The sequence below is a fragment of the Phyllobates terribilis genome, unplaced genomic scaffold (assembly GCF_046119375.1).
Source record: "Phyllobates terribilis strain yellow unplaced genomic scaffold, ASM4611937v1 Scaffold_1__5_contigs__length_1240528914, whole genome shotgun sequence".
Lineage (NCBI taxonomy): Eukaryota > Metazoa > Chordata > Amphibia > Anura > Dendrobatidae > Phyllobates > Phyllobates terribilis.
In genome coordinates this window covers 325,286,490-325,309,922 of record NW_027362761.1, presented here as the reverse complement: position 1 = coordinate 325,309,922, position 23,433 = coordinate 325,286,490, and the positions used below count along the sequence as shown (strand labels likewise).

The window sequence follows — 23,433 nt, the reverse complement described above, 5'->3', positions numbered from 1 at the left end:
CCTGCCCCACGGCAATGTGGTGTAATGCATGCAGGTGTCGGGTCCTGATCCACACTCCATCCTTACCTGAGAGTGAGATATCACACCTCTGGGTGAGGTGCAATACGTCTTTAGCAACCGAGCCCTCAGGGTGCTACAGTTCCATTTATCTTCAGCCTAGGTGACGTATTGCGATACAGGGCCGTGATTTTGGCTATAAAAGGGTCCCCTAGACCCCTACCCCAAGCTTTTTAAGAGAATCATATATGGCGTGCCAGGAGACTCTATGGAATGCTTTCTCAGCATCCAACGAGAGTATCTAATTACAAATTTTTAACTGCATCTAGCCCAGGAAATACTTTGTGCCTAGTAGCAGTGTCTGCTAGTAAGCGGATTATCCCGGCTGTTAAGCAAGCTGCACCACCTGTAGTTTAGACACTTAATTTTTTCAAAGGAAATGCTTCGGGACCATGGGATACTTAGTGAAGAGCATCAGGAGGCACCCCAAGGCATAGGGGCTGGGACTGGCAGTAGGATGCCTTGCGGTGGACAGCCGAGCTCGATCCTTATAAAAGCTTTTTAACTGCAGCAGCTTTAGTGGACGCTACTGGAGCTGGAATTACCGCGGCTGCTGGCATGAGACTTGCCCTCCAATAGATCCTTGTAAATGGATTTAAAGTGTATTCATTCAAATTAGAGAGACAATTTAAATTAAAAAGCTTAGAGCTGCCTCCACCACAGGGGGGCTCGCTCGACCCACCAGCGGACAGGCACCAGTATTGGGAGAGGGGGGCTGGCCGTCAGGGTTCACCGCGGCTCTGGCACAAACCCGGCGACACGGAGGTGGCACGGGCAGGAGCGGACTGGCCGTGTCGGCTTCTCACTTTTTGGATTTTAGAAGGGCATGACATGCCTATATCTGTGTCTCCCCCTCCTTTTACTCCTCCACCTCTTTTATTTTCGCATGACTATATGTACTTGTCACTTTTCCATGTGTTAGTTATGTCTTCTGAGCAGTTTGTCAGCTTTTGGACACCTTTGAAGGTGTTTTCTATGTGTTTCTATGTGTTTTTGTTTGCCTGCCATTGGTTTTAACGGTGTTCGAAGGTGTTCGACGAACAGTTCGACGAACAGTTCGGCGAACACACGGGTGTTCGACGAACCGAACCGAACTCGAACACTACGGGGGTGGCTCAACACTAGTGGAGACAGAAGCATTCCACAACCTGATGGCAGCGGCCATCCCTCGGTACTCGGTCCCCAGCCGCCACTATTTGCCCCGGTGTGCCGTCCCCGCATTACACAAACACGTGTCCCAAAACATTAGCTGTGCTCTCAACAACGCAGTTACCGGTAAAGTCCACCTAACCACAGACAAGTGGACAAGTGCTTGTGGGCAGGGACGTTACATCTCGCTGACGGCACGCTGGGTTAACATAGTGGAAGCTGGGACCCAGTCGGACCTTGGGACGGAACACGTCCTGCTGACGCCAAGGATTGCGGGTCCTAGGTCAATCAGGGTTGCCCCCACGGTCTACAGCTCCTGCACCTCATCCTCCTCAACCTTCTCCTCCTCTTCAGCCTCCATCTCCGAAATGACCACATCAGTCACAAGCTGGAAGCACTGCAGCACTGCCTCGGCCAAGCGCCAACAGGCTGTGCTGAAGCTAATAGTCTTAAGTGAAAAACCGCACAATGCTAAAGAGTTCTGGACAGCTCTGAAAGAGCAGGCAGATCTGTGGCTCACACCGCTGAACCTACATCCAGGCATGATCGTGTATGACAATGGCCGGAACCTGGTGGCAGCTCTGAGGCGAGGCAAGCTCACACACGTACCATGCCTGGCCCATGTGCTTAACCTCGTGGTTCAGCGTTTCTCGAATCCTACCCGGAGCTGCCGGATCTGCTTGTTAAAGTACGCCGTCTGTGTGCGCATTTTAGAAAGTCAGCTACAGCTTCTGCCGCCCTTACAGTGTTTCAGCAGCGTTTGCAGCTTCCGGCTCACAGACTGGTGTGTGATGTCCCCACGCATTGGAACTCTACACTGCGGATGTTGGGAAGGATTTGTGAGCAGAAGAGGGCAGTTGTTGAGTACCAGCATCAACAAGGCCATCGGTATTCAGTTCAGACTCCACACATAAGACCTCAGGAGTGGACATGGATGTCAGACATATGTACCATCCTGCAAAACTTTGAGGACTCCACCAAGATGGTGAGCGGTGATGATGCCATAATTAGCGTCACCATCCCGCTTCTCTGTCTTCTAAAACGCTCACAATCAAAGAGGATGTATTGTAGGCGGAGCACGATGAGATGGAGCAAGGAACCATACAGGGTGATTACACACAGCCAAGCCTCATCTCATCCCAACGTGGATTGGGTGACAATGAGGAAGAGGAGGAGGAAGGACAGGAGCTAGTTACATGCACTATAGACGGTACTACCTGCACAGCTGTCACAGCGTCTGTTCAGCGTGGATGGCCAGAGGACAGAGAGGAGGAGGAGGAGAGCATGGTCAGTCATCCTCTTGGTGAGGACACGGAAGTCTTGCCTGTTAGTAGTCTGGCTGAGTTTAAGTTACGCTGCCTTTCCCATGAGCCTTGCGTTCTCAAAATTTTGGGTGACAGTCATGACTGGTTGGTGACACTTCTAGACCCACGCTACAAGGAGAACTTTATATCTCTTATTCCTGAGGCGGACAGGTCTACAAAAATGGGGCAGTACCAGAAGGCCCTTGTTGCGGAACTATTAAAAAAATTCCCATCTGAAAAAGCTGGCGGCAGAGGGCACACTTTGTTGGACAACCAAGGAGTACAGGCGAGAGAGACACAACTTCAATCCAGCAGAGGAAGGGGAACACTGTCAAAGTTCTGGGAGAGTTTTCTCAGACCCTCCCTTCGCACAGGCCCTGAGGCGCGTGGTACTCTCTCAAGGAGTGCAAAGTTTGGGAAGATGCTGAGGGAGTACCTTACCGACCGTACCAACGTCCTCCGTGATTCCTCTGTGCCTTATAATTATTGGGTATCCAAGCTGGATACATGGAATGAACTGGCTCTCTATGCTTTGGAGGTCCTGGACTGCCCTGCCGCCAGCATTTTATCAGAGCGGGTTTTTAGTGCCGCTGGTGGAATTATAACAGATAAGCGCATCCGCCTGTCAACTGAAAATGCTGACAGGCTGACTCTTGGTCAGCCGTTGGACTCACTGCATACCCTATAAGTGTATAGCTGTCCCTCTCCTCTCTAATGGGAACATGTCGTACTTTGTTACTGTGGCCCTGCTCCATGTGTCTTTAAATTCTTAGTGGGTTTTTTCCTAAAATTGGTCAGCTGTTGGACTCACTGCATACCCTATAACTGTATAGCAGACTCTCTCCTTTCTAATGGGAACATGTCGTACCTTGTTACTGTGGCCCTGCTCCATGTGTCTTTAAATTTTTAGCAGGGTTTTTCCTAAAATTGGTCAGCCATTGGATTCACTGCATACCCTATAACTGTATAGCAGACTCTCTCCTTTCTAATGGGAGCATGTCGTACCTTGTTACTGTGGCCCTGCTCCATGTGTCTTTAAATTTTTAATGGGGTTTTTCCTAAAATTGGTCAGCCGTTGGACTCACTGCAAACCCTATAACTTATAGCAGACCCTTTCCTTTCGAATGGTAACATATAGTACCTTGTTACTGTGGCCCTGCACCATGTGTCTTTAAATTCTTAGTGTTTATTTTCCTAAAATTGGTCAACCGTTGGAATCACTGCATACCCTATAACTGTATAGCAGACCCTCGCCTTTCTAATGGGAACATGTCGTACCTTGTTACTGTGGCCCTGCTCCATGTGTCTTTAAAATCTTAGTGGGGTTTTTCCTAAAATTGGTCAGCCGTTGGACTCACTCGATACCCTAAAACTGTATAGCAGACCCTCTCCTTTCTAATGGGAACATGTCGTAACTTGTTACTGTGGCCCTGCTCTGTGTGTGTCTTTAAATTCTTAGTGGTGTTTTTCCTAAAACTGGTCAGCCATTGGACTCACTGCATACCCTATAACTGTATAGCAGACCCTCTCTTTTCAAATGGTAACATGTCGTACTTGTTACTGTGGCCCTGCTCTGTGTGTCTTTAAATTTTTAGTGGGGTTTTTCCTAAAATTGGTCAGCCGTTGAACTCACTGCATACCCTATAACTGTATAGCAGACTCTCTCCTTTCTAATGGGAACATGTCGTACTTTGTTACTGTTGCCCTGCTCCATGTGTCTTTAAATTCTTAGTGGGGTTTTTCCTAAAATTGGTCAGCCGTTGGACTCACTGCAAACCCTATAACTTATAGCAGACCCTTTGCTTTCAAATGGTAACATATCGTACCTTGTTACTGTGGCCCTGCACCATGTGTCTTTAAATTCTTAGTGGGGTTTTTCCTAAAATTGGTCAGCCGTTGGAATCACTGCATACCCTATAACTGTATAGCAGACCCTCGCCTTTCTAATGGGAACATGTCGTACCTTGTTACTGTGGCCCTGCTCCATGTGTCTTTAAAATCTTAGTGGGGTTTTTCCTAAAATTGGTCAGCTGTTGGACTCACTGGATACCGTAAAACTGTATAGCAGACCCTCTCCTTTCTAATGGGAACATGTCGTACCTTGTTACTGTGGCCCTGCTCTGTGTGTGTCTTTAAATTCTTAGTGGTGTTTTTCCTAAAATTGGTCAGCCATTTGACTCACTGCATACCCTATAACTGTATAGCAGACCCTCTCCTTTCTAATGGGAACATGTCATACCTTGTAACTGTGGCCCTGCTCCGTTTGTCTTTAAATTCTTAGTGGGGTTTTTCCTAAAATTGTTCAGCCATTGCACTCACTGCATACCCTATAAATGTATAGCAGACCCTCTCCTTTCTAATGGGAACATGTCGTACCTTGTTACTGTGGCCCTGCTCTGTGTGTGTCTTTAAATTCTTAGTGGTGTTTTTCCTAAAATTGGTCAGCCATTGGACTCACTGCATACCCTATACCTGTATAGCAGACCCTCTCTTTTCTAATGGGAACATGTCGTACTTGTTACTGTGGCCCTGCACCATGTGTCTTTAAATTCTTAGTGGGGTTTTTCCTAAAATTGGTCAGCTATTGGACTCACTGCATACCCTATAACTGTATAGCAGACCCTTTCCTTTCTAATGGTAACATATCGTACCTTGTTACTGTGGCCCTGCACCATGGGTCTTTAAATTCTTAGTGGGGTTTTTCCTAAAATTGGTCAGCCATTGGACTCACTGCATACCCTATAACTGTATAGCAGACCCTCGCCTTTCTAATGGGAACTTGTCGTACCTTGCTACTGTGGCCCTGCTCCATGTGTCTTTAAATTCTTAGTGGGGTTTTTCCTAAAATTGTTCAGCCGTTGGACTCACTGCATACCCTATAACTGTATAGCAGGCCCTCTCCTTTCTAATGGGAACATGTCGTACCTTGTGACTGTAGCCCTGCTCTATGTGTCTTTAAATTCTTAGTGGTGTTTTTCCTAAAATTGGTCAGCCGTTGGACTCACTGCATACCCTATAACTGTATAGCAGACCCTCTCCTTTCTAATGGGAACATGTCGTACCTTGTTACTGTGGCCCTGATCCGTGTGTCTTTAAATTCTTAGTGGGGTATTTCCTAAAATTGGTCAGCTGTTGGATTCACTGCATACCCTATAACTGTATAGCAGACCCTCTCCTTTCTAATGGGAACATGTCGTACCTTGTTACTGTGGCCCTGCTCTATGTTTCTTTAAATTCTTTGTGGTGTTTTTCCTAAAATTGGTCAGCCGTTGGACTCACTGCATACCCTATAACTGTATAACAGACCCTCTCCTTTCTAATGGTAACATGTCGTACTTGTTACTGTGGCCCTGCTCTGTGTGTCTTTAAATTCTTATTGGGGTTTTTCCTAAAATTGGTCAGCCGTTGGACTCACTGCATACCCTATAACTGTATAGCAGACCCTCTCCTTTCTAATGGGAACATGTTGTACCTTGTTACTGTGGCCCTGCTCTGTGTGTCTTTAAATTCTTAGTGGGGTTTTTCCCAAAATTTGGCAGCCCTTGCAGCCATAGCATGGACATTACCACTATAGGAGACCCCCTCCTTTATAATGGGAACATTTTTTTTACTGAGACCCTCCTCTATGTCTCTTCAAAAGCGTATTGGGTTGCGTCCAAATTTTTGGCAGCCCTTTCAGTCACTGGATACGCAATAACAGTATAGGAGACCCACTTGTTAATAATGGGAACAACAAAGCGTAGCCGGCTGATGGCTCTCTAACAATAGCTAGGGCCGACTGCTGACCTTTTAAGAATAGTAAGGGCCGTCTGATGTCCCTGTAAAAATAGGCTTTATGACTTTTAGAGTCCCTCCATCATAAATAAAAAAGGATGTGTCTGATGATGTGTCACACACCACATTGCCAGATAAGGTTGTAAAATGTTAAAATGACATTTCCCGGTGAATGCTTTTGTCTTAAAAAATAATGTAAAATAAACAAAACAATAGGATCTTTCTTTAGTATAAAAAACAGTGTCACCAATTTAACCTCAATGTAATCACATTGTTCAGCTCCTGCACCTCCTCCTCCATCTCCGAAGTGATCACATCAGTCACAAGCTGACAGCACTGCAGCACTGCCTTGGCCAAGCGGCAACAGGCTGTGCTGAAGATAACATGCTTAATGCTTAATTGACAAACCGCCCAGTGCTGCAGAGTCTTGGAAAGCTGTAACAGCAGCCTGATCTGTGGCTCTGATCGCTGAACATACAGACAGGCATGGTCGTGTGACAATGGGTGGAACCTGGTGACGGAGAAATGACAGCCGGGGTCGATACGTTTTCCCTCTATGCCAGTCCTTTCAACGAGCTAAAGAATATGGCTGTGGTAAAATGCAACTCCCACTGAGAAGCTGTTTCAGATTGAAAAACATTGTGCCCACCAGAGGATTTGATTCTGAGGGCTAACCTTTTTCACGCGCTCAAGAGCCCCATAGCAGCTGCAAAGATAGCGCTATCATGAACTCTCCTGAGGTAGAAGCCAAGGCACACCAGAGGATTCTCTGGTGGGACCGTCCAACCCTGCCGAAAAGCAGTCCTGGCTAAGAAAAGTGTGTGGGAAGGTTCCCGGACACTCTATGGCTGCTTTTTTACTGAGGAGGAAACAAACGCAAACACGGGGAGAACATACAAAATCCTTGAAGATGTTGTCCTTGCTGGGATTTGAACCCAGTGTCCCAGCGCTGCAAGGCTTCAGTGCTAACCACTGATCCAATGTGCTGCCGTTCACCCTCTAATATCTAACAGGCTGGAGAAACTTGCACCTACTGCCACTCTATATTCAGCTCCTTTGTGAAAAAATGTATTTGGGCAGCCACTCAGTTTACCAAATAAAATTCCTGAGAAGGAAATTGGGGATGGCTTCACTACTGCTACTGGGGGCAGTGCTAATACCATGGCGTCGTACCATAGTTTGCTGGAAATATTCGAGACTGGTAGGAGGCAAGCAAATTCCCACAGAAAAGTACCAGCAGTAATGTTCAGGCCACATTTCAAGTGCAAGCAGCTTTAGAGGACTTCCTGGGAGAAATGACACGCAGGGTACATACAGTTTCCCTCTATGCCAGTCCTTTCATCGAGCTAAATACAACTCTCTGCAAAAAAAGTTGTGGACTGGCTCCGTACCGTCCCTGGCCACGTTCACCTGTCCACCTGTTTGAGGTTAGGCGGTCCTTCCCAGTAAGTGCACTGGGGAGGGCACGGGTAATGTTGTGGGACCCGTGCTTGTGGAAGGCGGAGGCGATACTGGGAAATATAGTGGCGGCTGGGGACCGAGTATGGACACCCGGCAACTGTCAGCATGAGGTTGTGAAAAGCTTCCGCCTCCCCGAGCTTAAAAGGCCATATTTCAAGTGCAAAGAGCTGCCCAGAAATCTGGCAGTTTAGTGTTGCGGCCTGTGGGTGCATGGGTGGCTGGCTGCATACTTGCACTTGCATTGCAAGGAACAGAAAACTAAGCAGATGGTGGCCTCTATCATCATCATGGCCTCACCTCGGCACTATGAACTCTCCTGAAGGAGAAGCCAGTGCCCGCCGGAGGAGTCTCCGGTTCTCTGGTGGGCCCGTCCAACCCCACCGAGAAGCAGCCCTGGCTAAGAAAAGTGTGGGGTAAGATTCCCGGACACTCTATGGTTGCTTTTTTAATGTGGCTCGGCCATGCTTATTCATGTTATTTCTCAAAAAGCATTACAAATCAGGCCATTGTCCAACTCTGTATTCAAGAAATTAAATGCACAAAGAAAGATGTGTGTGTCAAAGCACCACCGACAAGTGTGAGTTGATGTTGGATGGGCTGCCATTGCTTCTGCAACAAGCTCAATTACAGGACTTCCTGGGAGAAATGACACACAGGGTACATACGGTTTCCCTCGATGCCAGTCCTTTCACCGAGCTAAATACAACTCTTAGCAAAAAAAGTTGTGGACTGGCTCCGTACCGTCCCTGGCCACGTTCACCTGGCCACCTGTTTGTGGTTAGGCGGTCCTTCCCAGTAAGTGCACTGGGGAGGGCACGGGTAATGTTGTGGGACCCGTGCTTGTCGAAGGAGGAGGGGATACCGGGAAATATAGTGGTGGCTGGGGACCGAGTATGGACACCCGGCCGCCGCCGGCATGAGGTTGTGAAAAGCTTCCGCCTCCACGAGCCTAAAAGGACACATTTCAAGTGCAAGCAGCAGTCAAAAATTTGGCAGTATAGTATTGCAGCCTGTGGGTGGGTGGGTGGTTGCCTGTATACTTGCGCTTGCATTCCAAGGAATGGGGTAGGGACAAATGAACGCTGCAGTGGGACAAGGACGTGGACAGTGATTGTTGCAAGTCTGCAATGACAGGTGTATGCGGGAGGCATCTTCGGATGTGCCAAGGATCACTTTTAGGCAGTTACCTGGGAGTCAGAGATGCTTCCAGAGATCTTCCCCATGCTGTTCCCATGTCTTTTCAGCACTGTATGCATGTGTCTGATGATGTGTCACACACCACATGGCCAGATAAGGTTGTAAAATGTTAAAATTACATTTCCCAGTGAATGCATTTGTCTTAGTTGAAAGCAATTCAAAAGTGCAAAAACGCATCAAAAATGCTACGTATGAACATAGCCCAAGTTGTGGAGGAGTATTTTTGTTTTTTATTTATTTTGCCTTATATACAAGTCATTACGCTGGAAAGGATGTTCCTTAACATATTTCCCAGGAAAATCCATTTTGGTTTTGTTTTTGTATGTTTTATTTTGAGTCCGTAAAAGTGGCCTAATACTCTGACCAAGTTGCTGACAGCAGTGATCTGGGAGTCAGAGATGCATCCAGGGGTCTTCCCCATGCCGTTCCCATATCATTTGAGCACAGTTCCCATCGATTTGGGCAATTATTAGGCCCTCTGCAGACCGCCGGGGGGAGCCGCCTGAAAAATGCTTGCGTTTCCCATAGACTTACATTGGGCTTGTTGCTCGGGTCGAGCACCAGAGTATTGCAATTTGCTCAACCCGAGCAACGAGTACCCAAGCATTTTAGTGCTCGCTCATCACTACTTAAGAGGCCTAGATCATGTGATAGATGATAGTGAAACAGATTACAATATATTGTGCAATGTTCATTTAGTATAGTACAAGTACTCCTTAGAGATGATAGCATATAATGTACACCTTGCGGTATACATATCATTGGTTGAGAATCAATCCCATAATCTAAATAAGTAATAGGGACTAATTAGAGATGATTGAACTATTCGAAATTTGAATCTGTGGGCTTCGCTAAATTCTACCCAAAAAATTGATTCTGGCTGAATAAATTTGAAGCGAATTGCAACACTGCAAAGCCTCTAATGCCTCAGTGGTCTCCTAGAACTGTATTGAACCGCTAATGAGCTCTTCAATGCAAACACAGTCTTAATAATGGCCAAGTGACCTCAACCTATCTAGCAATGGAAAAACGTATGGTAATAGGTAGTAATCAATAGTAGAATTCGTTTGAAGTGAAAGGGTCTAATTGTGAACTGTTAAAATAATTTAACATAATTTCTGGGCCCCCCATCCAGCTTGTCATCCTTCAGAGACACTGCAGAGCCAAGCATGCCTGCGCTGTGAAGTGTCTATGAAGGATGGCATGCTGGATGGCAGCGCTCAGCTGCGATCCAGCCTGTCATCTCAATGCCATCCCAGCAAGGGAGAATTCTCCTGCTCAAGCGCTGAGCGCAGGAGAATTCTCCCACGCTGTCAGTGACATGCATGAGGTGAGCTGAGTTCATTAGACATGAACTCGGCTCATCTGGATGCCGTCACAGTGAGACACTGAGGAGCGCAAGCATGACTGCACTTCTCAGTGTCTGCGGCATGGCAAGCTGGATAGCAGCTTTCTGCTGCGATCCAGCCTGTCATGTCAATGTAGCAGAGCTGAAGCCATCCTGGGAACCATGGAAAGGTAAGGATGAGGTTGGTTTATTATTTTATTTTTATTGCAGGAGATCGTTGGCTTCAGCTGGAATGGGCGTGACGGTAAGTATGGTTTAATTTAGAACATTAAAGGAATGTGTCTTTATTTCAATTAAAGGACTTTACTCTGGGTGTTTGTGTTATTTTTAACTTCGACTATGGGGTTAGTAATGGGGGTGTCTTATAGACGCCTCTTCATTACTAACCTGAGCTTGATGTCAGCTGGCATTATAAGCTGACATCAACCCCAGCCCTATTACCCCACTGCCACCGCTACAGGGCAGTGGGAAGAGCGAAGCTAAGTGTCAGAATTGGCGCATCCTATGGATGCGCCATTTCTGGGGCGGCTGACGACTGGTGTTTCTAGCCAGGGACGGGGCCAATATTCATGGCACCCTTCCTGGGCTACTAATATCAGCCCCCAGCTGTCTGCCTAGCCTTTGCTAGCTATTAAAATAGGGGGGACCCCACGTCATTTTTTTTTTGGGTCCCACATTTTAATAGCTAGTAAAGGCTAGGTATTCAGCTGGGGGCTGATATTAGTAGCTTGGGAAGCTCCGTGGGTATTACCCCCTTCCCAGGCTTCAAACATCTGCCCCAGCCGTCTGCTTAACCTCCGCTAAAGACTAAAATTACGGGGAACCCCATGCCAATTTTTTTTTTAAATAAATCCTTTATTTTAACACTAAATGACAAGTACAGTAATAAACACTATCACTGTACTTATTATATATGTGACTGACATGTTTCTATCTATCTAATCTATGTGTGATGCTCTATTCTGTCTGTTCTAAATTGTCGGGTACCGATGCTGAATTGCCGGCTGGCTTTTTTAAAGAGAGTGTCTTCTGAGCAGTTTGTCAGCTTTTGGACACCTTTGAAGGTGTTTTCTATGTGTTTTTGTTTGCCTGCTATTGGTTTTAACGGTGTTCGACGGTGTTCGACGGTGCTCTAAGGTGTTCGACGAACAGTTCCACGAACATCCCGGTATTCGATGAACCGAACCCGAACACTATGGGGGTGGCTCAACACTAATAATTAGTCCATATTATTAAGTTAGGAGAAGGACAACCAATATTCTGTAATGTGACATTCAATTATTAAATGTTATCTCCAGAATGAAAATCCAATATGTTAAAGGTACTTTATACGCAGTGTTGGACTGGGTTGGCATGTGCCCACCATTATCATAGACTCTTGGGGTCTACTGTTTAGCTACATGAAAATATTATATTATTCTTCCACAAATTTGCCTATGCTATGCTTCTATGTAATAACATGTCAGGTAGTTGAATGAATGATGAGAAGCTGCCTTTGTCAGTGAATCAAATGTATTGGGCCAACTATTGCTCATGTTGCGGGGTTAGTGACTTACTTCTGCACTGAGGCCTACCGGCGGATTCAGTTGTTTCTCCGTGGGCCAGTCTAAGCCTGTATATATGAATAAAGGCTCATTCAGACATCTGATTTTTCCATGTACAAGAAAAACAGACTAATCATTCTGATTAGTCTCTGATCAGAGTTTTATCAGACTTTGATTAGAGTGTGGTCCATATGTCATCCAATTTTCTCGTGTATGGAGAAATTAAAAGAAAAAAATTCTCCACCTTTTCCTTTCTGGCAGTCTGTGAAAATTGGACCGCACTCACAAGTTATCCGAGTCTGGTCGAATGTTATTCATGGTCACATTGATCTGAATTGCCGATTTTGATTCAACCCTCAGATCACAATTGGATATGTCTCCACAATTTTCCGCAGACCTCTCGGTCCACAAAAAAAATCAAACATGTGAATGACCCTATAGACTATCACGGGTGCGAGTGGTAGCTGTGAAAATCAGCTGCACTATGAGATGTTTTGAAGTCATTCAAAGCACCAACAAATCTGAGGAAGAGAAATGCTCCATAAATCCTTCCCTTTCCACTTCTCAACTAAAAATGATTTACTCATATAACAATGAAGCATAAAGTGAGGCAACAGGAAATAAGTTTTGTATTGTTGTGATTTCTTTATGTATGCTAAATGTGCTACTTTGCTATTTTAAATTAAAATGATAGATTCTTCTATACATGAGAAATAGGAAAAGGCTAATAAATTTCAATCTATTCAGCACCATGTACTCATGAGAGTTGGATAGTGTCAAACTTACAGTATTGTGCAGATATATGAAATATTCAATCTCATGATTAAGTTTTTAAACTTGTTTCTACTTAAAATAAAAGAAAAACTGAGCTGATAAATTTCATATTTCAATCAGTAAATACTGTACATTTATCATAAAGATTGGTGGGCTAACAAAATGAATATTGATAGAACAGTGTGTCCTTACCACCCAGTGTTGAATTCTACATGAGCGTCAAAAAATCCAACTATTGGTGCACTTGCTGCCTTCCATCCTTGTATCCGCGCTCTAATTAGTCCTTCCCGTCTGGTATTACGAACTATTTTCACAAGTCCAGGGTATCTCTTATTCACGTATTGATCCAAATTAAATTTCAGTTCAACTGAAACAAAGGAAGGATTTAGTTGAACAAATGTTACTGTAATCACATAATTAATATAGTTGAAAATTATATTGATGTGATTATCTAGTTAGATAATCCAGATATAATTGCTCAGTAATTGATGTTATTAATATGAATATATTTACTTTGGCCCCAAATAATCGGCTATTTGCTGTCACCTTTAATGCAAGTGACAACATCCTGTCTAGTAGAGTCATATTGTTCTAATTGGGGCGCATTGAAAACTAGCTTCCAACTCAAAAATTCAAGTTAGACAATGAAGCCCTACTCATATATACTGGTCAGAGATGTGATATTGTATCTCTGCTAAGGGTGGGTTGCAAACTCCAACTGGAAGAAAACTAAAGGTCCATTTAGATAAGTAGATAATTGTGTAAGCGATTAATGATGCGAGTAATAAACGATCTATAATAAATGTCAGACAAGCATTCGATCATGTAAGCGCTCAATTGATCGTCATTCACTGTACTCACACTGAAGATAATTGGTAGTGGAGGTGTAGAAAAGGCATTGAAAAAAAAAATTGACTCCAACTGTAGGTGATCAACTTTCAAAACACAAAATTGGAGCTATGCCTGATCAACCAATCAGAAGAGTTCAAGTGACTACAATTAACTTGCATAACATGCCTCCTAAAGCATTTTGGGTATCATTGAACAAACCAACAATTTCCATTTACATTGCACCATCAAGGAGCAAGCAGCGATAATTTTGTTGCTCGCATAAACTTTTCCATGCCTGATAAATGAGCGTTTTGGGACATGTAGTTCATTTGTTCACCCCACTTACATAGTATGACTATATTGCGTTTGAATTAAAGTGATTATTCGCTTGTCTAAATGGACCTTTAGTATACATATACCAACTCATTATGCCTCATTTTTAAAGCAAATCTGCAATTCAACACGTTTCCTTAATTGAAATCTAGATAAAATTCCATTTCTCCTGCAATGTGCTTTTTTTCTCAGAACGAAGGGTGGATGCTTTACATTTTAAGTTAATCCAAATGCAAAGTTTCACTGTTTGAACTTTCCATAGATCAATTCTATGTTGGGCTGATTAGAATATTTTTATTATGCATATGTACCAGTGATTGTTTCATCCCATTAGAGGCAACCCCTTTATATATGAGTTATTTGCAGATCTTACTCACAGAGCCCTCAGTAAATGATTAATTTTACAAGTAAAGTAGTGTCTACCGGGTGTTGCCGCTAAAATGGGGCAATACATGGTGGTCATTCTATGAAATTACTATCCAAGTAATACATGCAATGCACAAGTCTGCCAGGTCAGAATGCGCTCTTACAGTTACTTTCCATTCGGGCTCAAAGAGAGGGGTCCTAAGATGGGTTTCCTTCTCTATGATGTCTACAAATGCAGACAATCCCTTTAAATATTATCTTTATAACAATGCAATCTCAAGCTCAAGATTTTGATATATTAATACGATAGCAACTAACAGACGAAATAACAGTTGTCAATTAGTCGTAACATCTATGTTACCAGAGAAAGAGAGAAGAAAATCAATTGTCTACCTGGCAGAATTGCTGTAAGAGAACAATATTTTTATATCTGTAATAATAACAGCACGGACTAAAACTCCTTGAATTACATTTGTTAACAATTCCTGCTATTACAGTGAATGTATTGCCAAAACTTGTGAAGCCACCAATTTCAGAAATGATTATTTACTATCTGCATCAGGTATATCATCTAACGTGCAAAAACATTAATTAAGTCTAGAGGTTTATAGATAAAATCAGCCTATCCAGTCCATAAATCTGTAACTGAGTAGTGTTTTTTACAATGATCATGGGACAACTTGAGACATTCTAAATTATGCTGAAGTGTCTTCCCAATGAGAACAATCTATTGCTTGATGGTTTCATTTGCTTATCTATTTCACAAAGTGGGAAAAAGATGTCAGTTTTAGATAGGTAGATAGATAGATAGATAGATAGATAGACAGACAGAAGTTTACATGGCAAAGGGACTTTTTTCCTCTTTCCGTGACAGACCGACAGATAGATAGGGTCCTGTCCAAATGTGTTGACACCCTTGAAGTTGTTCAAGAAAATGAACTATTTCTCCCATAAAATTATTGCAATTACACATGTTTTGTTATACACATTTTTATTTTCTTTGTGTGTATTGAAACAACACAATAAAACAGAGGGAAAAAAGGCAAATTAAACACAATTTCACACAAAACTCCAAAAATGAGCTGGACAAAATTGTTGGCACCCTCAACTTAATATTTGGTTGCCCACCCTTTGGAATAAATAACTGTAATCAAGTGCTTCCAATAAACCATCAGCAAGCTTCTTACACCTGTCAAATGGAATTTTGGACCACTCTATTTTTGCAAACTGCTCCAGGTCTCTCAAATTTCAAGGGTGCCTTCTCCCCATAACAATTTTAAGATCTCTCCACAGGGGTTCAATAGGATTTAGATCCAGACTCATTGCTGACCACTTCAGAACTCTCCAGCACTTTCTTACCATCCATTTCTGGGTGCTTCTTGGAGTATGTTTGGGGTCATTGTCCTGCTTGGAGACCTATGACCTAGGACTCAATCCCAGCTTTCTGAAACTGGGCACTACTTTGCGACCCAAAATCCTTTGGTAATCTTCAGATTTCATGATACCTTGCACACAGTCAAGGCACCCAGTACCAGAGGTAGCAAAACAACCCCAAAAAGATCTTTGAACCTCCACCATATTTGACTGTAGGTACTGTGTTCTTTTCTTTGTAGGCCTCATTACATTTTCGGTAAACAGTAGAATGATGTGCTTTAGCAAAAAACTCTATTTTGGTCTCATCTGTCCACAAGACGCTTTCCCAGAAGGATTTTGGCTTACTTACGTACACTATCGTTCAAAAGTTTGGGGTCATTTAGAAATTTCATTATTTTTGAAAGAAAAGCACATTTTTTTCAATGAAGCTAACATTAAATTAATCAGAAATACACTCTATACATTGTTAATGTGGTAAATGACTATTCTAGCTGCAAACATCTTGTTTTTATTGAAATATCTACATAGGTGTATAGAGGCCCATTTCCAACAACCACCACTCCAGTGTTCTAATGGTACATTGTGTTTGCTAACTGTGTAAGAAGGCTAATGGATGTTTTTTAAAACCGTAGAAAACCCTTGCACAAGTATGTTAGCCAAGCTGAAAATGGTTTGGCTGATTTGAGAAGCTATAAAATTGACCTTCCTTTGAGCTAGTTGAGAATCTGGAAATGGCTAGAAAAAGAGAACTTTCATGGAAAACTCGACAGTCTATTCTTGTTCTTTGAAATGAAGGCTATTCCATGCGAGAAATTGCCAAGAAACTGAAGATTTCCTACAACAGTGTGTACTACTCCCTTCAGAGGAGAGCACAAACACGCTCTAACCAGAGAAGAAAGAGAAGTGGGAGGCCCCGCTGCACAACTGAACAACAAGACAAGTACATTAGAGTCTCTAGTTTGAGAAATCGACGCCTCACAGCTCCTCAACAGGCAGCTTCATTAAATAGTACACGTAAAACGCCAGTGTCAACATCTACAGTGAAGAGGCGACTCCGGGATGCTGGCCTTCAGGGCAAAGTGGCAAAGAAAAAGCCATATCTGAGACTGGCTAATAAAAGGAAAAGATTAATATGGGCAAAAGAACACAGACATTGGACAGAGGAAGATTGGAAAAAAGTTTTATGGACAGACAAATCAAAGTTTGAGGTGTTTTGATCACACAGAAGAACATTTGTGAGATGCAGAACAACTGAAAAGATGGTGGTAGAGTGACTGACGCCATCTGTCAAGCATGATGGAGGTAATGTGATGGTCTGGGGTTGCTTTGGTGCTGGTAAAGTGGGAGATTTGTGCAAGGTAAATGGGATTTTGAATAAGGAAGGCTATCACTCCATTTTGCAACGCCATGCTATACCCTGTGGACAGCTCTTGATTGGAGCCAATTTCATCCTACAACAGGACAATGACCCAAAGCACACCTCCAAATTATGCATGAACTATTTAGGGAAGAAGCAGGCAGCTGGTATTCTATCTGTAATGGAGTGGCCAGCGCAGTCACCAGATCTCAACCCCATTGAGCTGTTGTGGGAGCAGCTTGACCGTATGGTACGCAAAACGTCCCCATCAAGCTAATCCAACTTGTGGGAGGGGCTTCAGGAAGCATGGGGTGAAATTTCTCAAGATTACCTCAGCAAATTAACAACTAGAATGCCAAAGGTCTGCAATGCTGTAATTGCTGCAAAGGGAGCATTCTTTGACGAAAGCAAAGTTTGAAGGAGAAAATTATTCTTTCTAAAATAAATTATTATTTCTAACCTTGTCAATGTCTGGACTATATTTTCTAATCATTTTGCAACTCATTTGATAAATAAAAGTATGAGTTTTCATGGAAAACACAAAATTGTGTGGGTGACCCCAAACTTTTGAACGGTAGTGTACATTTTGGCAAACTGCCTAGCTTTTTTATGCCTCTGTGTCAGCAGTGGGGTCCTCCTGGCTCTCCTGACATAGCTTTTCATTTCATTCCAATGTGTCACAGGTGTGTCAGGTGTGACAGACAGTCGCTCTGGATCCGGATGTAGAAGGTCACTGCGCTGGGCATTACCGGCACTTCCAAATGCCAAGACTCTTGCTCAGGTATTTGTAAATGAGATCGTGAAGCTTCATGGGGTTCCCTCTGATGTGGTGTCAGATCGGGGGACCCAGTTTGTTTCTAAGTTCTGGAAAGCTTTCTGTACTCGACTTAGGGTGAAGCTGTTCTTTTCCTCTGCCTTCCATCCTCAGTCAAACGGACAGACCTAGTGAATTAATCAGAATTTAGTGTCTTATCTCAGGTGTTTTGTCTCGGAAAACCAGGAGGATTGGGCATCTTACTTACCGTTGGCATAATTTGCTATTAATAATTATCACCAAGAATCTACCGGCAGGTCACCGTTCTTTGGTGCATACGGTTTCCATCCACAGCTTGGTATTTTTAGTGGGGGGGGGGCTTTGGGAGTTCCTGAGGAGGAATGTTTTGCTTCATCGCTTTCCTCTGTGTGGCGGGGGGTTCTGAGTAATTTGAAGATCATGGGAGACAGGTACAAACGTATGGCTGACAGGAAACGCTCGCCAGGTCTGGACCTAAGTATGAATGACTTTGTGTGGTTGTCTACCAGGAATATCAAGTTGAAGGTTCCTTCCTGGAAGCTGGGACCTAGATTTATTGGTCCCTATAAAATAACCGCCATCATTAACTCAGCAGCATTTCGTTTTGAGCTACCTCAGGCCCTTAAGATCCACAATGTGTTTCTCAGGTCTCTGCTCAAGAAATATGTAGAACCTCTTGAATCCTCTCCCATGCTGCTGCCCCCAGTCATGGTTGATGGTAATTTGAAGTTTCAGATTTCAAGATTGTAGATTCTCGCCTCCAGCATCGTTCCGTACAGTACTTGGTGCACTGGAAAGGTTATGGTCCAGAGGAAAGGATGTGAGTTTCGGCATCAGAGGTGAATGCCTCCATGCTGGTTCATTCGTTCCACACCTCTTATCCTGAGAAACCTGGTCCTGAGTATCCGGAGACTACTCGTAGAAGGCAGGGTGCTGTCACGGGTGTGTCAGGTGTAACAGACAGTCACTCTGGATCCAGCTGTAGAAAGTCACTGCCCTTGGCATTGCAGATGCCTTCTTGATTCTCTCATCTCTGTGGTGTAGTTATATCCTTCTTCCTTTAGGATCCAGCAGCAACCTCCACTTTCTGCTGCTGATTGACACGCTCTTGCTTGGTAGTTAAAAACTCTCAGTTTCTCCAGAGAGTCGCCGGTGATAGTTCTATGTACCTCTGTGCAGGCTTGGAGCACTAGCAGTCGGCTTTCTTCTTTGGTGCCCTTGGAGGACAGTTGGCGTTATCTCTCTGGTGTCTGTTCAAGCTAAGTGTATCCCCTTTTTTTGTTTACCTGTCTTTTAGTTTGTAGTGTGGCCTGACTAGTGCTCACCCCATCCCTTCTCTATCTAGGGCCTAGCTTTAGGGACATTCAGGGATTAGGCTCCTGCTCGGCGATAGGTATGTAACCTTTATAGGGACGATATTATATTAGGGATATTAGATCTCCTTAGGGGTCTCCACTCCCCCTTTCCCTAGTTGTTGGGCTCCCTTCCCCTCTTTCCATCATTGTGCACTTAGTCTTTTCCTCATCTTGCATGACATAATGTTGATAGATAATTCACGCTGACACTTATGCACTCTGACTCTACAGGACAGCTGGAATTTCTTTGGAACTTGATTGGGACTGCTTATCCACCATCCAGTTTATCCTGCGTTGCAACTAGTGATGAGCGAATATGTTCGAGATCCGATCTCCAAGCTTAAGTTCGACATGAATGTGGTACATTCGGATTCGTGATCGGAAAAATGAGCAAAATTTGTTAAATTCGGTAACGTTCGGCAAATTTACGTAGTTACGCGATTGCAGGCCAACTACAGCGTTTTTTACAGTTTTGCTAGCATGGTGCTTGTGTATGATGAGCGGGAAGACGTGGCAGATGTGATAGCTCAGAACAGGTCAGATCAGCGACGCGCTTTTTTTTTTCCTGTAGGCGGTAACTTTAAGTCAGGAAAGCGCAGCTTGCCAATCAGAGTGCAGGAAGCATCCACAATGTCCCAGACACAAGGGCTTCTGCAATTGGCTGCTGAAATCACATGTCCTCTCCATATAAAAACCGGCCATGTTCCCTCAGCGCCATTTTATGCATGTCACTGAAGGAGATAGACGCTGCTGAGTGTGCTATGTCCTGTGTAATGAGAGATATTAGCTAGATAGATGGCCACTTCTGTGGAAGTCAGATAGTGTAGATAAGTCCTGTGCTGTGTACCTGTTCAATCGACCTTGCAGCCCTTTCTTTCTGTTTTTGTGCAATTACTGAGATTTTGACAGAAAGAGCAGGGCCTATGCACAGAACAATGTTGTGCACCGGCTGTACTGTCTGTGCTCCATGCAGACCTTCAATCTATTTTTGCACTTGCTAATGTGATAAAGGAAGCAAGCAAGCCCTTGTAGGCCACTTTTTGATTTTGCGGGGTTGAAATTCAGCTATCTGTAAAGCTTATCAGTGCAGAGCTTCTGAGTGCAGAGCACAAAAAACTTTTTTTCATTTGCTAATGTGATAGTGCAAGCTGTGTTAGCCCAGTTTGTCATTTTTTTGGTGGATGCACTTCAGTAAAACAAATATTTTTTTTCTGTTGCTAGCCATAGTCCACCAAAGATTTTTTTGTGTGGCAAACGTGATACAGTTTGCTAAAAGCCATTTTCTATCTTAGTGGCGGTGAAATTCATCTGTTTTCAGAGTAAAAAAAAGTTTTTTTCTGTTGCTAGCCACAGTCCACCAAAGATTTTTTTGTGTGGCAACCGTGATACAGTCTGCTAAAATCCACCTACTATTTTAGTGGCGGTGAACCTCAGCAGTTTTCAAAGTAAAAAAATTGATTATTTGTCTTACTAGACAGAGTCCACAAATGATTTTTTTGCATGGGAAACATCATACACTCTGCTATACGTCAGCTACTACGTTAGTGGCGGTGAACTTCAGCTGTTTCAGAGTAAAAAAAAGGTTTTGTCTGTTGCTAGCCACAGTCCACCAAAGATTTTTTTGTGTGGCAAACGTGATACAGTCTGCTAAAATCCACCTACTATTTTAGTGGCGGTGAACCTCAGCAGTTTTCAAAGTAAAAAAATGGATTATTTGTCTTGCTAGACAGAGTCCACAAACAATTTTTTTGTATGGGAAACGTCATACACTCTGCTATACGTCAGCTACTACGTTAGTGGCGGTGAACTTCAGCTGTTTTCAGAGTAACAAAATAGATTTTTTTCTGTTGCTAGACAGAATCCAAAAAATATTTTTTTCTGTCACAAACGTATTAGGGTATGTGCCCACGTTGCAGAAATGAAATGCATGTCCTCTCCCGGAAAAACGCTTGCGGAATTTGGCAAACGTTTTTCGCACGTTTTAGAAGCGTTTGGTACATGCGGAATTGTATTGCGTTTTTTATTGCATTGACAAGGCAATTCCACATGCGTAACCACAAAATAAATGGACATGCTGTGGATTTTTGAGAGCAGCATAAGCGCTGTGTAAAAATCCGCAGCATGGGCATTGAAATTGCGGATTCTCATTGGGGACCATGGGGGACAGATTAACAAGCTTTTCACAAGCGTTTACGCTGCGGAAATTCCGCAGCATATACGCTTGTAAAACGCTACGTGGGCACATACCCTTACACTCTGCTATAAGCCACCTAGTCCTTTTAGTATCTCCTATGTTAAACAGTCGTCATCCACAGTAAAAAAATACTTTGTTCAGTTCCTAATGTTATACAGCAGGAACATCTCAGTTTGAAATAGTTTGGAGAAAATCTCCTATGTTATATAGGTGTCATCCACAGTAAAAAAAATACTTTGTTCGGTTCCTAACGTTACACAGCAGGGACATCTTAGTTTGAAATAGTTAGGAGAATATCTCCTATGTTATACAGGCCTCATCCACAGTAAAAAAAATACTTTGTTCGGTTCCTAACACAATACAGCAGGAACATCTCAGTTTGAAATAGTTTGGAGAAAATCTCCTATGTTATATAGGGGTCATCCACAGTAAAAAAAAAAAACACTTTGTTCAGTTCCTAACACTATACTGCAGGAACATCTCAGTTTGAAATAGTTTGGAGAAAATCTCCTATGTTATATAAGCGTCGTCCATAGTAAAAAAAATATTTTGTTGGGTTCCTAACACTATACAGCAGGAACATCTCAGTTTGAAATGGCTTGGGGGAAAATGCCCTATGTTATATAGGCGTCATCCACAGTAAAAAAAATACTTTATTCGGTTAGTAACATTATACAGCAAGCCATATTTTACCTTGTCAATTAGTGCCGCTGAAATTCAGGTGTGTGCAGAGCTGTTGCAGAGGAAAAAATCTAAATTTGTTTTGCTAATAGTGTGCTCCTACTACAGTATCTGAGCAACATGAGTGGGAAAAAGAGAGGTCGTGGTGGAAAGGGGAATAGGCTTGGTGTTCAATGTATACGTGGGGTAGGTGGTAATGTTAGTGAAAGCACTAGTGAACCAACACTGTCATGTCCTATCCAAAGACAACTGACAGCTTCTGTTACTGGACGGGCTACTCCACTCCCTTTCTTTGGCAGCCGCACAGCGATACGCCTTGCTGATAAGGGCCAGAAAGAGCAGGTGCTCCAGTGGATGGCAAGCGCTGCTTCAAGTGGCCTCTCCTCTTCTTCCTCCACCTCAACATCACACACAGTACAGTCCACTGAGGTGGCACCCAATTACCCTTGCTTCCTCTTGTATCACAACTGTCCAAGCGCCTAACTGACTGTAGCGAACCACAGATGGGCGAGTCTGTATAACTGTTCACCCATTCTATACCATGGGCATCAGAAGTGTACTCCAAACATTCACAGAGTCAAGAAGAGGAGGAAAGCATCTGCACCGATGCGACCAAAAATTTTTTACGTTGAATTCGGGGAAGGACAGAGTAGGATCCGAGCAGGTTTCTGACCCTCATCACCAGACGTTAACCACTGGAGAGGGAGGGGATCCTGATGAGACTCAGATACTGGAGGCTCATGCGGACTTTACTGTGCTGTCAGGGCAACAAGAAGAGAAGGATCACCCTGAGGGCGAGGAATGGGATGACATATTGGATGATGACGAGGTTGAAGATCCTACTTGGTGTGAATCCAGAGTCATGCAGCCGAGTAGCTCATCTGAGGAGGTAGAGGTGGAAGATGAGGAGGTTACCTTCCGCCCACGGCGCAGACATGGAGTGATGCAAGCACGAGGAGCACTGCATCCTTAGCCACAACTGTGACTGTGGCAAGCAGTGGTCGCGGGTCTGCAGCTCGCAGGGGTGGCAAGGGTTGTCTAGCCTGGGCCTTTTTTGAGACTGCAAAGGATGAGCCAACTCACATTATCTGCACACTTTGCAAGAAAAAACTCAGTAGAGGGAAAAAGTGCAATAATTTGACTACTACATGCATGAACCTTAACATGCGCACACAACATGCGTTACGCTGGGAATCTCACTGCGCTAAAATGCAGACCAGCAGACCTCAACAGCCATCAGCTGCCCCATCAACCGCATCCGCTGCTTCTTCCTCCTTTTTTGTAACCGTGCCAAGTATTGGCACGCAGGTCTCTCACCGCAAAACAACTGGTTCTCTACTCACCCCAGTCAGGCTGAGTGAGAGCCTGTCAGCTGTAGCGGAAGCAGACATGCCTGCTGTGTTTGTTTTACTGAACACACCACACGTTTCTCAATCGACTGCAACATCTGCACCTGCACCTCACTCACAGTCCAGCAGTTTGTCCCTTTCACAGTACTCCGCCCTTTCTCAACACCGCAGTCAGCCCACAGTCCTGAGATT

General features: G+C 43.8%; 1 protein-coding gene across 1 annotated transcript in view; it reads right to left on the bottom strand.

Moving 5' to 3' along the window:
- Positions 1–23,433, bottom strand: part of GALNT9 (polypeptide N-acetylgalactosaminyltransferase 9) — a 746,930-nt gene that overhangs the window by 454,566 nt on the left and 268,931 nt on the right. The window contains exon 4 of the mRNA XM_073676039.1: positions 12,801–12,975. Coding sequence (XP_073532140.1) covers positions 12,801–12,975 — 175 coding nt within the window. The remainder of the gene's footprint in view (positions 1–12,800; positions 12,976–23,433) is intronic.